The sequence below is a fragment of the Pan paniscus genome, chromosome 3, assembly GCF_029289425.2.
Source record: "Pan paniscus chromosome 3, NHGRI_mPanPan1-v2.0_pri, whole genome shotgun sequence".
Lineage (NCBI taxonomy): Eukaryota > Metazoa > Chordata > Mammalia > Primates > Hominidae > Pan > Pan paniscus.
In genome coordinates, this window is record NC_073252.2 from 183,052,716 (window position 1) to 183,065,797 (window position 13,082).

Genomic DNA, 13,082 nt, shown 5'->3' on the forward strand with positions numbered 1-13,082 from the left:
TGTTTGTATTTTTAGTAGAGACAGGGCTTCACCATGTTGGCCAGGCTGGTCTCAACCTGCTAAGTTCAGGTGATCCGCCTGCCTCGGTCTCCCAAAGTGCTGGGATTACAGGCATGAGCCACTGTGTCTGGCCTCACTGGTAAATTCTATAAAACATGTAAGGAAGAGATAATACCAATCTTAACCATACTCTTTCAAAAAACGGAGAAGGGAACACTTCAACTCATCCTAGGAGGAGACTAGCATAATTCTAATACCAAACCAGAGGAAAAAAAACTTCAAAATGGTGTCCCTCATGACCCTGGACAGAAAAGTCCTTAACAAAAATACTGGTAAATCAGATTCAACAATCTGTAATTCACAAAGATAACATCAGTATATGTTCTCCTGACAGTGGGTCCTTAGTATAATCATTGTCTACTTCATTTCTTTGCAATGCTATTATTAAGGCTTGATGGAATATTTATTTTTTAAACAGCTTAATTAAGGTATAATGACATGCAATATACTGCTCATATTTAAAGTGTACAATATGATAAGTTTTGACATACGCATATATTCAGTGAAACCATTGCCACAATCAAGATAATAAACAGATCCATCACCCACAAAAGTTTTTTATGTCCTTTGTAATTTCTCTTTGGAGCCCAGTTGAGAATCACTGCTAATCCTTTTATCCATATTTATGTAACTAGAAAGTGACTTCTTAACTATTCTGATTTTTGGCACTTATCAGTGCCTTCTCTTTCTCCTGGTTCAGGCTCTTCCTGATTAGTTTTTGTTGTTGTCTTTCGTGATTCAGAACAGTTATTATTAACAAGTCTCCGAACAACCTGGAAAGTAGATGGTATTATTCACATTTTATGGGTGAAAAAACTGAGGCGCAGAGAGATAGAGTAACATAGAGCTCACAGAACTGGAAAGTCGCAGAGTCAGGATTGAAACCTACATGTATCTACCTCCAAAGCCTGAGCAACTCTAACTGCACAGTGTTGCCTTCCTATCTTGCTTTGTTTTGAAAACAAAAAGTCTGTGTTGCCTTATCTTTTTGCAAGGTAGCAGCCCCCACACCAGTGGCCCCAAAATGGAAAGATGGAAGGAAGAATTAAAATAAGGGTTGAAGAGGAAATGGAAATAGGAGTACATGGAGTTTGGAAATCAGTGGCAATAAATGGCAGATCTTTTCTTTAAGGCCAATTTACATATCAGTTTACTTATTTCACCCAGGGTCAATCCAAAATGAACACTGCCAAATGCAGCCAGGACTCGACTTGAGTGTGAAAGGGTTTCCTGGCTCTTTCTGTTGATACTGGAGTTGTTGGCCCATCTTCCCTAGCCAAATTGATATGGGTTCCTTTAAACCTCTTTGGAGCATGTACAGTTAGGATTTTGTGCTTCAAAATGCTTCACTGGTAGAGTTTACATAAAGTCAAATGTTATAGTGTTCCACAGCTAGTAAACTAACTAAATATTATTGGTCTGAAATATTTATAGAAACGAATTATTAATGGTCTGTAGCAAGGGATATCCAAGTCCTTAGTTACTAGGAGCTGATAGAAAATGCCTTCCCTGGCAGCCTATAGAATGGGAGAAAGTTTTTGCAATCTACACATCTGACAAAGGTCTAATATCCAGAATCTACAAGGAACTTAAACAAATTTACAAGAAAAAAACAACCCCATCAAAAAGTGGGCAAAGGATATCAACAGACATTTCTCAAAAGAAGACATTTATGTGGCCAACAAACATATGAAAAAAAAAGCTCATCATCACTGGTCATTAGAGAAATGCAAATCAAAACCACAATGAGCTACCATCTCACACCAGTTAGAATGGCGATTATTAAAAAGTCGGGAAACAACAGATGCTGACGAGGCTGTGGAGAAATAGTAATGCTTTTACACTGTTGGTGGGAGTGTCAATTAGTTCAACTGTTGTGGAAGACAGTGTGGTGATTCCTCAAGGATCTAGAACCAGAAATACCCTGTGACCCAGCAATACTGTTACTGGGTTTATACCCAAAGGATTATAAATCATTCTGCTGTAAAGACACATGCACTTGTATGTTTATTACAGCACTATTTACAATAGCAAAGTCATGGAACCAACCCAAATGCCCATCAATGATAGACTGGAAGAAGAAAATGTGGCACATATACACCATGGAGTACTATGCAGCCATAAAAAAGAATGAGTTCATGTCCTTGCAGGGACATGGATGAAGCTAGAAAAACGAAACACCACATGTTTTCACTCATAAGTGGTAGTAGAACAATGAGAACACATGGACACAGGGAGGGGAACATCACACACTGGGGCCTGTCGGGGGTGAGGGTTAAGGGGAGGGAGAACATTAGAACAAATACCTAATGCATGTGGGGCTTAAAACCTAGATGACGGGTAGATAAGTGCAGCAAACCACCATGGCACATGTATACCAGAAACTTCACATTCTGTTCATGTATCCCAGAATTTAAAGTAAAATTTAAAAAAAGAAACGTACTGGAAAATCTGAATAGACCGTCTGCTGGAAACATTATGAAAAGTAAATAAATGGATATACTGCATCATCCTCAGAAAAAATAAAAAAGAAAGAAAATGCCTGCCCCCTTCTGCCCACAAAACAGATTAAGCAGGGGCTCATTGTTGGTGTCAGAAGAGTTGAGTGTAATACACTGATGGTATGCACTTGATTTTAGAAATATCTTACTGGTGACATTTCTGAAAATTTGCCAACTCATAATTTTAAGAATTTCAAAATGTAAGTTTTTATTTAATTGCATTTGAATTCTACTAATTGCACGTAATTTTTTATTACTAATTCAGAACTAAGAATATAGGCCTTAAATTCCTCCTAAATTAATTTGAGGCATTTTTCCTAATTCATTGTCATGAATTATTATGAAGGTCATCTGCTTTATTACAGCAGTCCATACTCGATTGTTCCTTCTGTGTCTTCAGATAGGTTCTTTTTTCTTTTCCTGTGAGTATGCAAAATAGCAAACAAGTAGATAGGCTTATTTTGGTACATCCATACAGAGGAATTTTATGGGCTTATTAAAAGGATGCTTACAGGAGATTTTTTAATGAATATGGTTGATACTATAAACAAAAAGGCAGGGTATAACATTATTTGTAGATTCCTCCACTAGATAAAAATAAGATGGAAAACAAAAACGTGAAACTATTAGATCCCAGTGTCCTTGTGTTTATACATTTCTCTTCAATTTTTCCATTATTGGCACTTACTATTTTTAGCATAGAATGTGCATCCCATAGGGTAGGGATTTTTATCTGTTTCATTCCTAGAACTGTACCTGATACCAAGTAAATGCTGTGAAAGGAAGATAAAAACTTAACACCCTAATTCACGATGCCAAATGAAAAAAATTAAGCTGAAAGCTGAGTCATGCAGGAAGCTGTCTTTCCTTTTGTTCCTAAGCAGAAGCTACAGATAGAAGGTTCAGTATCTCCACAGGTAGCTACTCTGTGTTTGCCTTGTCTTATGTAAAGTGCTGATTTACTGAGCGTCAGAGGATTACATAATTGACTGTTGCCCTGCCTGCTCCTTTTTGTTTGGAACATGTGGATTACCATACTCTCCTCCTTTCCCCTCCAGCCCACTTTTCCCCTTTAAATATTGAAGCACTCAAAGTCATCTTTGGAGAAAGGCACAGACCACAGACTGTTTCTGTGACTCCTTGTTTATTTCTTCCAGGCATGTCCTTAATCTTGGCAAAATAAACTTCTAAACTGATTGAGACCTGTCTCAGATACTTTCTGGTTTACAATGCCAAATAAATCTTTGTCCAGTGAGTGAATGGTTAATAGGAAATTGGTATTTTTTCAGTATGTGCATTTTAAATATTCAGTAAGCTTTATTCTATTTAAAATGTAGTAAGAGGTATTTCAGTTTACCAGGAGTACTATATTACATCAACTCTGACCTTAAAAAATGCATGTTTTCAGCTCAGCATCACTGATCATTAGAGAAATGTAAATCAAGACCACGATGAGATACCATCTTATGCCAGTCAGAATGGCAATTATTAAAAAGTCAAGAAACAATAGATGCTGGCAAGGCTGTGGAGAAATAGGAACGCTTTTACACTGTTGGTGAGAATGTAAATTACTTTAACCATTGTGGAAGACAGTATGACGATTCCTTGAGGATCTAAAATCAGAAATACCATTTGACTCAGCAATCCCATTACTGCATCTATACCCAAGGGAATATAAATCACTCTGCTATACAGACACTTGCACGTGTATGTTTATTGCAGCACTATTTACAATAGCAAAGTCATGGAAACAGCCCAAATGCCCATCAGTGATACACTAAAGAAAACGTGGTACATATACATCATGGAATACTATGCAGCCACAAAAAGGAATGAGATCATGTCCTTTGCAGAGACATGGATGAAGCTAGAGGCCATCATCCTCAGCAAACTAACACAGGAACAGAAAACCAAACACCACATGTTCTCACTCATAAGTGGGAGCTGAACAATGAGAACACATGGACACACGGAGGGGAACAACACACACCAGGGCCTATTGGGGGTGGGGGCAAGGGGAGAGAACTTAGAGGACTGGTCAATAGGTACAGCAAACCACCACAGCACACATATACCTATGTAACAAACCTGTACATTTACTCAAATAAATAAATAGTAAATTACTACAATAAAATTTTACTTTATTCCTTTAAAAAATGCATTTTTACCCTAAATGTAGAAATCAGTCCATTGGAAGTTAAAGCAAACTGACATTTAAAATTCGATTTTAAAAAAAGTTTTCTTAAATTCTCTTAATAGATTCTTCAGTTTGAAGATATCTTGGCCAATACGTTCTACCGAGAGCACTTTGGAATGTACATGGGAAGGATGGACAAGAGAGCTCTGATTAGTTTTTGGGAATCTGTGGAACATTTAAAGAATGCTAACAAGGTAGTATATGTAGGCTGGAAGGAATATTAATCGCTAGCTGATGTCAACTTGGCATGTGAGGCAGCATGTCTGTTTTTCTCAAGATAAGTATACATTAAAAGAATATTTTAAACCAAATATAATACTGACATTATGTTCTAGCCCATAATGGCAAATAAAATTACATTATATTTTTACAGAAGATTCTTTTGAATGTGTAGTCAAGGGAAAAAAGGTTTTATAAATGTACCAAGAGATTGAATTTAGTTTTGGGTATTTTTTTTTACACATTGTAAAAAGACATATACATATCCACATTACTATTATAATGAATTTGGCCCCCTCACCTACACTTCAGTCTCATAATTTTGCCATTTATAATATCATAATGTGCATGTTTTATACTTTGCCTTTTATTTCAATTTTTTTTTTTTTTTTTTTTTGAGACGGAGCCTTACTCTTTTACCCAGGCTGGAGTGCAGTGGGGCGATCTCGGCTCACTGCAACCTCAGCCTCCCGGGTTCAAGCCGTTCTCCTCCCTCACACTCCCGAGTAGCTGGGATTACAGGCGTGTGCTACCACACCCAGCTAATTTTTGTATTTTTAGTAGAGATGGGGTTTTACTGTGTTGGCCAGACTGGTTGCGAACTCCTGACCTCAGGTGATCTGTCCACGTGGGCCTCCCAAAGTACTGGGATTACAGTCATGAGCCACTGCAGCCAGCTTTTATTTCAATTTAAATATGAATAAAGGAAAATAAAATTATTTTTGGGTACACATACATCTTAGAGTGAAGATCCCAATAATCAGCATCATGCTTTGCATTTGGCAATAAATATTTAAGAATTATGCGTACACAGTCTTTATGTATACAGTCAGCCTTCCTTATCTGTGGGTTCTATATCTGTAGATTCAACCAACCATGGACTGAAAATATTTGGGGGGAAAAAACTGCATCTGTACTGAACATGTACAGACCTTTTTCCTTGTCATTATTTCCTAAAAATACAAAATCAGCCATTTACGGAGCATTTACATTGTGTTAGGTATAAGTAATCTAGAGAGGATTTAAAATATATGAGAGAATGTACATAGTTACACGCAAAAACGCTGCACCATTTTATATCAGGGACTTGAATGTCCTTGGATTTTGGTATCTTCAGGAGATCTTAGAACCAATCTTCCATAGATCCCGAGGGGCAACTGTATATGTATGTATATGTCTGTAAACATACACAATAATATCTATAACGTGACATATGTGATCAGTATATACTATTGTAAGAGGTTTATTAAAATAAGTACCAAGAGGCTGGATGCGGTGGCTCATGCCTGTAATCCAGCACTTTGGGAGGCCAAGGTGGACAGATCACAAGGTCAGGAGTTCAAGACCAGCCTGGCCAACATGCTGAAACCCTGTCTCTACTAAAAATACAAAAATTAGCCAGGCATGGTGGTGTGGGCCTGTAATCCCAGCTACATGGGAGGCTGAGGCAAGAGAATTGCTTGAACCTGGGAAGGTGGAGGTTGCAGTGAGCCAAGATCACGCCACTACACTCCAGCCTGGGCGACAGCAAGATTTGGTCTTGGGGAAGGTTGCGGGGAAGCACCAAGAGCATTTTGTACATTGAATTACTCATTTGCATATGAATGTTGCCAGAATAGACTGCCAAATATATTGTAAGTCACAAACTATATTTGTTAAGGAACTAAATCCAGTCCTATAGTGTCTTTAAATCTTTTATTGTTAATTTACAAGCCCCAAATTACCTAATTTTATCCAATATTGTATTTGCTAACTCTATTTCTCATTTTATTCACCAGTTTTGACTCCACATAATTTCTGGTTGTTCTCAAAGGAATATTGTAAAGAGCAATCTAAAAAGGTTTTCCTAAACTATGGAAGAGAATTTGAAAAATTTCAATGAAATAAGAGCATCTGGCTTCCTCGAAATAGCCTTATTTTGATCTAGCAACATTCTGGGATGTATGTTAAATTAGTTATGTTCATTAAGTTGTATGCCTTTGCTCTTTACTATTGTTGAAAACTGCATAACATTTCTAGAGTTAATGCAATGCTTCTAGAGGAACTGTAAAGATTATGTTAATCTAAAGAGATGTTTTGCATTTCTGAAGTAGGCTGGTGATGACACAGGCTCATTGCTGAAGACAAAGCTGTCTAATATAAGCTTGACTAGGACATAATCATTCTGAAGTAGTCATTCTGAAGAGTGTTTTTCTCGTTTTTCTGAGTTACACAATTATTATATTGACTTCTTTCTGGGATGAGAAATGGCACTTCTAGTTACTTATATTAGGTAAAAAGTTAAATTGACATTAACTAATACATTTTCTTCTTGTGGAATTGAGATTTATGAAAAGGAATCTATTGCAGGAAGAGAACTGTTTTTATTCTGTTTTTGCCCCCTCCAGTGTTTAAAAGAAATTGCAGGTGTTAACTGTTCAACACGTTCATTTAAAGAATTAGTTTTTTTTTTTTAGGATCTGACGTTTGCTCCTTGACCCTGAATATGGACACAAAATTCTGCATACCAGGGTGCATCTTAAATGTCTTTCTTCTGACTTTCAAATGCAAATAATTCAGAGAAAAATAATTTCTCTCAGAGATGATATGTCTTACTTTTCCTTATCTTCCTGTCTTTTCAGAATGAAATTCCACAATTAGTTGGTGAAATTTATCAGAATTTCTTTGTGGAGAGCAAAGAAATATCTGTGGAAAAATCACTTTACAAAGAAATTCAGCAGTGTCTTGTAGGAAATAAAGGTATTGAAGTATTCTACAAAATCCAGGGAGATGTTTATGAGACCCTAAAGGATAGGTATTACCCTTCATTTATTGTCAGTGACCTGTATGAGAAATTGTTGATAAAAGAGGAAGAAAAACATGCCTCACAGATGATTTCCAACAAGGATGAGATGGTGAGTCACATTTAACTTTCTGCTCCTTTTTATTGGATAAGCTTTTAAATATGTTTAGGTGGGTGCATATTGTGTGAGCCAAATTTGATGCACATCTTCATCTTTTAATATACAGGACCTTAAATAGAATAAAAGTAGCATCGTTTAATATACAAGACCTTAAATAGAATAAAAAGTAAGCATCAATAACCTTGTCTCTGGTTGTATGTATTTCTTTCTTCCCCTTTTATCCTCTGACGTACATCTTCCCTCATGCTGGCATTGAGTCAGAGACCTCCTGCCCTCTGTCTGTTTTAGATACACCTCTGGTCTGACTCCTGAAAAGTGAAGGCAGAAAGTCTGTAGGGTGGGACATTTATGGGTTGGACCAGCTAAGAAAATCAGTAGAACTATATAGCCCTGGAAGAGAGAAGGGATGGGGGAAAAATGAGGAGAGGTAAGGAATGTGGGAGAAGTTAAAGGAAGTATTTTGGAGTTTAAAGAAGGCAGAAGAAATTAAAATGCTCCAAAAGAAAATTTCCTAATGTAAGAGTTAAATAAAGAGGAAAGAAACACGAAAGACAGGTTTATTTTGGAGAATAAACCTGAGAGGGGCTTCTGGCCGATTTCAGTCAGGAGCACTCTCTCTTACAGACTAAAGAGTATTTATTGGTTTTAGGGTGAGAGAGCTTATCACAGGCTTGGAATGTTTCTGTGTGGAGGAGAAGTTTATTGCAAGGTTGGAATGTCTCCGATCAGAGGGGAGGTTATCTTGGGGCTCACATCTCTCTGGCTGTAGGGGAGGTTATCTCGGGGCTGGCATGTCTCTGGTCAGGGAGGGATTTATCTTAGGGTTGGAATGTTTCTAGTTGGAGATGTCATTTTTGGTTTATGATCTTGCTGACCTTAGCTATTAGGCTGATGCCCTTTGGATTTAGGTGGTTTTTGATCAAGGGCATCTTTAGAATGGCGGTGCTTGTCCAAGATGGCGATGCTCCTGCTCTGTCAATCCAGACCCTATAGTTATAAAAAGGACAACGGGCAGTGTGTTCTTTCTGGCTACTTCCTACTGATGAGGGGACGGAGAGTTTTCTGGTCTTGGATTGACTGTAAGAGTAATGCCGTCTGTAGATGTTTTTGGGTAGTTGCTGTGAATAGCCGTAATCCTGTCATTTAAAAATTTTTGAAAAAGGTTAATTAGTCAGGGTAAGAACATTAGTCCTAGGCATATTATTAGGAGAGGGCCCAGGAATGGGATCACCAATGCTATGATTTTGTTTCCAAACCAAGAATCTGTTTGGTTATTTTGGTATTCCCTTAGCTTTTTAGCCCTTTCTTTAAGTTTTTCAGCAGTGTCTCTTACTAGGCCCAATTGATTGAGATAGAAACAACATTCCTCACCCAATGAGAGGCAGAGGCGCATGTTTGGAAAGGTCCATATGTAATTTTCTGTAAGTAACCATTATTAAAAGACAAATCGCCAGGTGCAGTGGCTCACGCCTGTAATCCCAGCACTTTAGGAGGCTGAGGCGGGTGGATCATGAGGTCAGGAGTTTGAGACCAGCCTGGCCAACACAGTGAAATCCCGTCTCTACTAAAAATACAAAAAATTAGCTGAGTGTGATAGCACGCGCCTGTAGTCCCAGCTACTTGGGAGGCTGAGGCAGGAGAATCGCTTGAACCCAGGAGGCAGAGGTTGCAGTGAGCCAAGATCACGCCACTGCACTCCAGCCTGGGTGACAATGTGAGACTCCGTCTCAAAAAAAAAAAAAAGACAAATCATGGTAGGACTGATTTGCTGTATTATATTGGTTTAATTATTTGCATACAGCGCAGTAAGAATTATTTATTAAATAGACCTTTTAAATTGGCTTTGATGAAACTTTGTTCCGCAGAAGGAATCTGAGATAAGACCTTTTTAAAGCCAAGCCCAGCCATGAATTTGTACTGTCAGATAACTATGAGTTGGGTGATTTTTCTCCTCTTGAGATTCCAAGATAACTTGGGGTTCCTGGCCTGTCAGAAAGTGACATTCTTTACTCATCGCAGATCAGAAACCCTGTACAGGGACTGTGTACACAAAATATGGGGCCAGTTTTCCAAGGGCTTTATTGGCTTCATAAGTCAAGTTTGATTCCTTAAAGGAAGGCACACCATTCCAGTTGAAGCATGGGTAAAAATAACCAGTTTTTCCAGTTGTGTCCTGTTACAAAAGAAAACAGATTCTTATTGCACTTATGCAAATAACTATATTGCCATAACTTAAGAATACTCAGAGATAGTTTCCAAATTCTGGAGAAAGTCAGGTAGAGAGAAACAAGTATGCTCCAAATTTTGTTCATGGGAGTATACTAAATTGTTAAAAGCTGTCAGTAGCCCAAAAGAAAAGTTACTTTGACTTTGAAAAGCAAAACAAAGGATTAGCTATATTTTAAGCAAAACGTCAGAAAGGTCACTCCAGCCTCCTGTTAGTTCAGTTCGTGCAGTTAATTCCTGTCCTGCTTGACATTCATGAACATTTTAGCTATTCAAGAGTCCTGAACATGTTTCTTCTATTCTGATGTCACAATCTCCAAAGTTATCAGAAACCTGCATTTGAGAGCACCTGTTAGAGCTTTATAGCTGATTATAAAACCACCTTCTAAAGAGGACCAAAACAAGACAACAATTGTTTATGGATGACCAAAAGTTTTAGGGTAGCCATAGTTAAAGACACAATTGACAAGGAAATCTGTTACCTGTGTGGCACAAAATAATTTTAACGTAACAATTATAATTACTACTGATAACATACATTAAGATATATCAGAATTATAGGTGTCTCCCATAACATTGGAACACATACCAATAACTTATTTATACAAACATAGCCCAAAGAGAGCCGAACACCATTTTATATTTGACAATTCTTCCTATATGATTTTATACCAAATAAGCCAAATTTTACTTTTATATTAGTGTGCTATTAATGTTAAACTCAATTTTTAATAAACCTGTAGACACATTTACCCTATTTTAATGTTTGACCACAAGTTAAGATTTTTATAGACCCTTTTTAACCCTTTATAATTTTTGTTAAAGAGCAGGTTAGTGCTGTAAGAAAAACCTGTTGTGCTTTTATTTTAATGCTCAATTTACAGAAAAACTGGATGATACCCCTTCAACTTTAGCCAATATGTTTACACATGGAATTTCCTTTACAACTAACCTTCCAAAACTTGCTTAAACCTTCATTTTTATTTTATTCAACTTAAAACAATTCTTTAACCTTTTAATCTAGGTAAAAATCCACATTCTTATGCCTCCTTATAATATTTTTACCAAAAGTATATGTAAAATGTTTTTCAGTAGTCTTAAATACATGTTACACTGTTAACTTTTAGCAACCTTTACTTTTGTTGGTAAGTTTGGGATTTTAAGTATGTACTAGGTGGAGAGCCTAGGACCTAGACAGAAATGCAGATAAGGTCTGACTTACTCCAGCATTTAACTCCATGTGTCCTGGGCCTTTCCTAGCTGCGAAGCAGGCAGGTTGTACAGCTAAGAGTTATAGTAGCATTTTATAAAGCATTCAGGAGGCTTAATCACTTTTAAATTGTACAACATTTGTTGTATGAATTCCCTTTTATAAAATTTTTCACGACTTACACAGACAATCTCTGACATGCCTCAACTTTCTGATTTGTTGTAAACATCCCTCTCTTTAAACAACCAGTTAATTTCCTTTGGACAAGAATTTACCATATAAGATAATTTTTTATATAAATTATCTTTTCTTTAATATCTTTTGCATAGCTGGGGGTATGGCTAATTTCACATGTCCCCAGGCCTTATCTATTTTTGTTTATTAACTTGGTTTACAGTTTAGCTTTGAAACAAAGATGGTAACAGTCCTTTCACAAAACAAACTTCCTTCATGTCTGTGGACTAGACTGCCTAAGGCCACCAGATTAGAAGTTAGGGTATTTCATTAAATAGTTCAAGATGTAGTTAACTTTATTAAACCAGTATTAATGTTTCATTTATTAAAAAATTACACAAGCAAAGATTATTCTGTCTGGGCTGAGTTATAATTTTGTAGCCTCTATGCCAAATTTTGACACTTTATAGTATTCGGCAGAGATAAGTATGAAATTGCTTGATCGATAAATGCAAACAAAAATGTATGCTGGCAGTTCTTAAGACATTTCTGATCTTACTGTACCAGTAAGTTTTAGTCTCGTGAACTGAAAGATCCCATAGCTTTTACTTTTCCCTTAAAAATATTTGATTTAAGCACTTATTTTTCTTAGGCCAATTAATTAGAGTTCTTTTAATAGACATTGCACACAACACATATATAGCCACACAGGCAACCAGAAGAAGATCCAGTAGTTATAAGATTTTTTTTTTCTAATTTCCCAATTGGATTATTGGCCTTTGGGTGAGGCCCTTTAAGAACAGGGCTAGGAAAACAATTTCCAGGGCCTAATAAACAAGTATAGCTGGAAGACAAAGACAGATTTTGAGAGGTACTTATTCACCTCTAATTCCAGGGTTTCCATAAGGAAAACAGATTTTTTCCCAAAACGGGATTTGTGGCACTTATTTCTGTTTTCCCAAGGAGCCCCAGGCCACCAGATGTCATTTTAGGGTCTTTCATACATGCACCAAGAGTGGCAAGACAGAGTGGAAAAAGTAATTCAGTTGACTAGGAAAAAACCTTTTCCAGGAAAACAAGATTTATGAAGAGGAAAACATAAAGGCCTTTTGAATATACTCGTAGCTTGGATATCCATTTTAATTAAGCTGAGCGCTTTCTTATCAGGGGTGAGGGTGGAGGTTAGAATTATATAAATGTCATGCCAAGTTAAATTAAAGGATTGGGTTATGTGTAGGAATTCCCTGTGATAATGAGAGGGATTTTCAGAAAAAGATCCCAGATGCTATTCGATCTGCGACAAATCAAACATGGAGAAAGGGACATGAACGCGAGCAGTGCCTTTAGCCCCAGGCGCTTCCTGGAGAGGGAGAATGGCGGATTGACTGGTTGGAGTAGTTTTTGAACAGGTAATAGGTGAAGAAGGAGGAGGAGCAGGATTTGGGACTGAAGGCTTGGGGGCAGGAGGGGCCACCGGGTTGGAGGTTTGAACAGGCGAGGAGCAGATGCAGGGAAATGAGAATACGGAGGGGGTTCATCTGCAGGCTCAAAAGGGGTTTCCAAGGAAGGGGTTTCAAAGGAAGGAGTTTCAG

General features: G+C 37.3%; 1 protein-coding gene across 4 annotated transcripts in view; it reads left to right on the forward strand.

Annotated features, from left to right (window-relative positions):
- Positions 1–13,082, forward strand: part of SNX25 (sorting nexin 25) — a 182,358-nt gene that overhangs the window by 133,527 nt on the left and 35,749 nt on the right. For all 4 annotated transcript variants that reach the window (XM_055112059.2, XM_055112058.2, XM_034959502.3 and 1 more), the window contains 2 exons: positions 4,821–4,952; positions 7,599–7,871. In XM_055112059.2, coding sequence (XP_054968034.2) covers positions 4,821–4,952; positions 7,599–7,871 — 405 coding nt within the window. The remainder of the gene's footprint in view (positions 1–4,820; positions 4,953–7,598; positions 7,872–13,082) is intronic.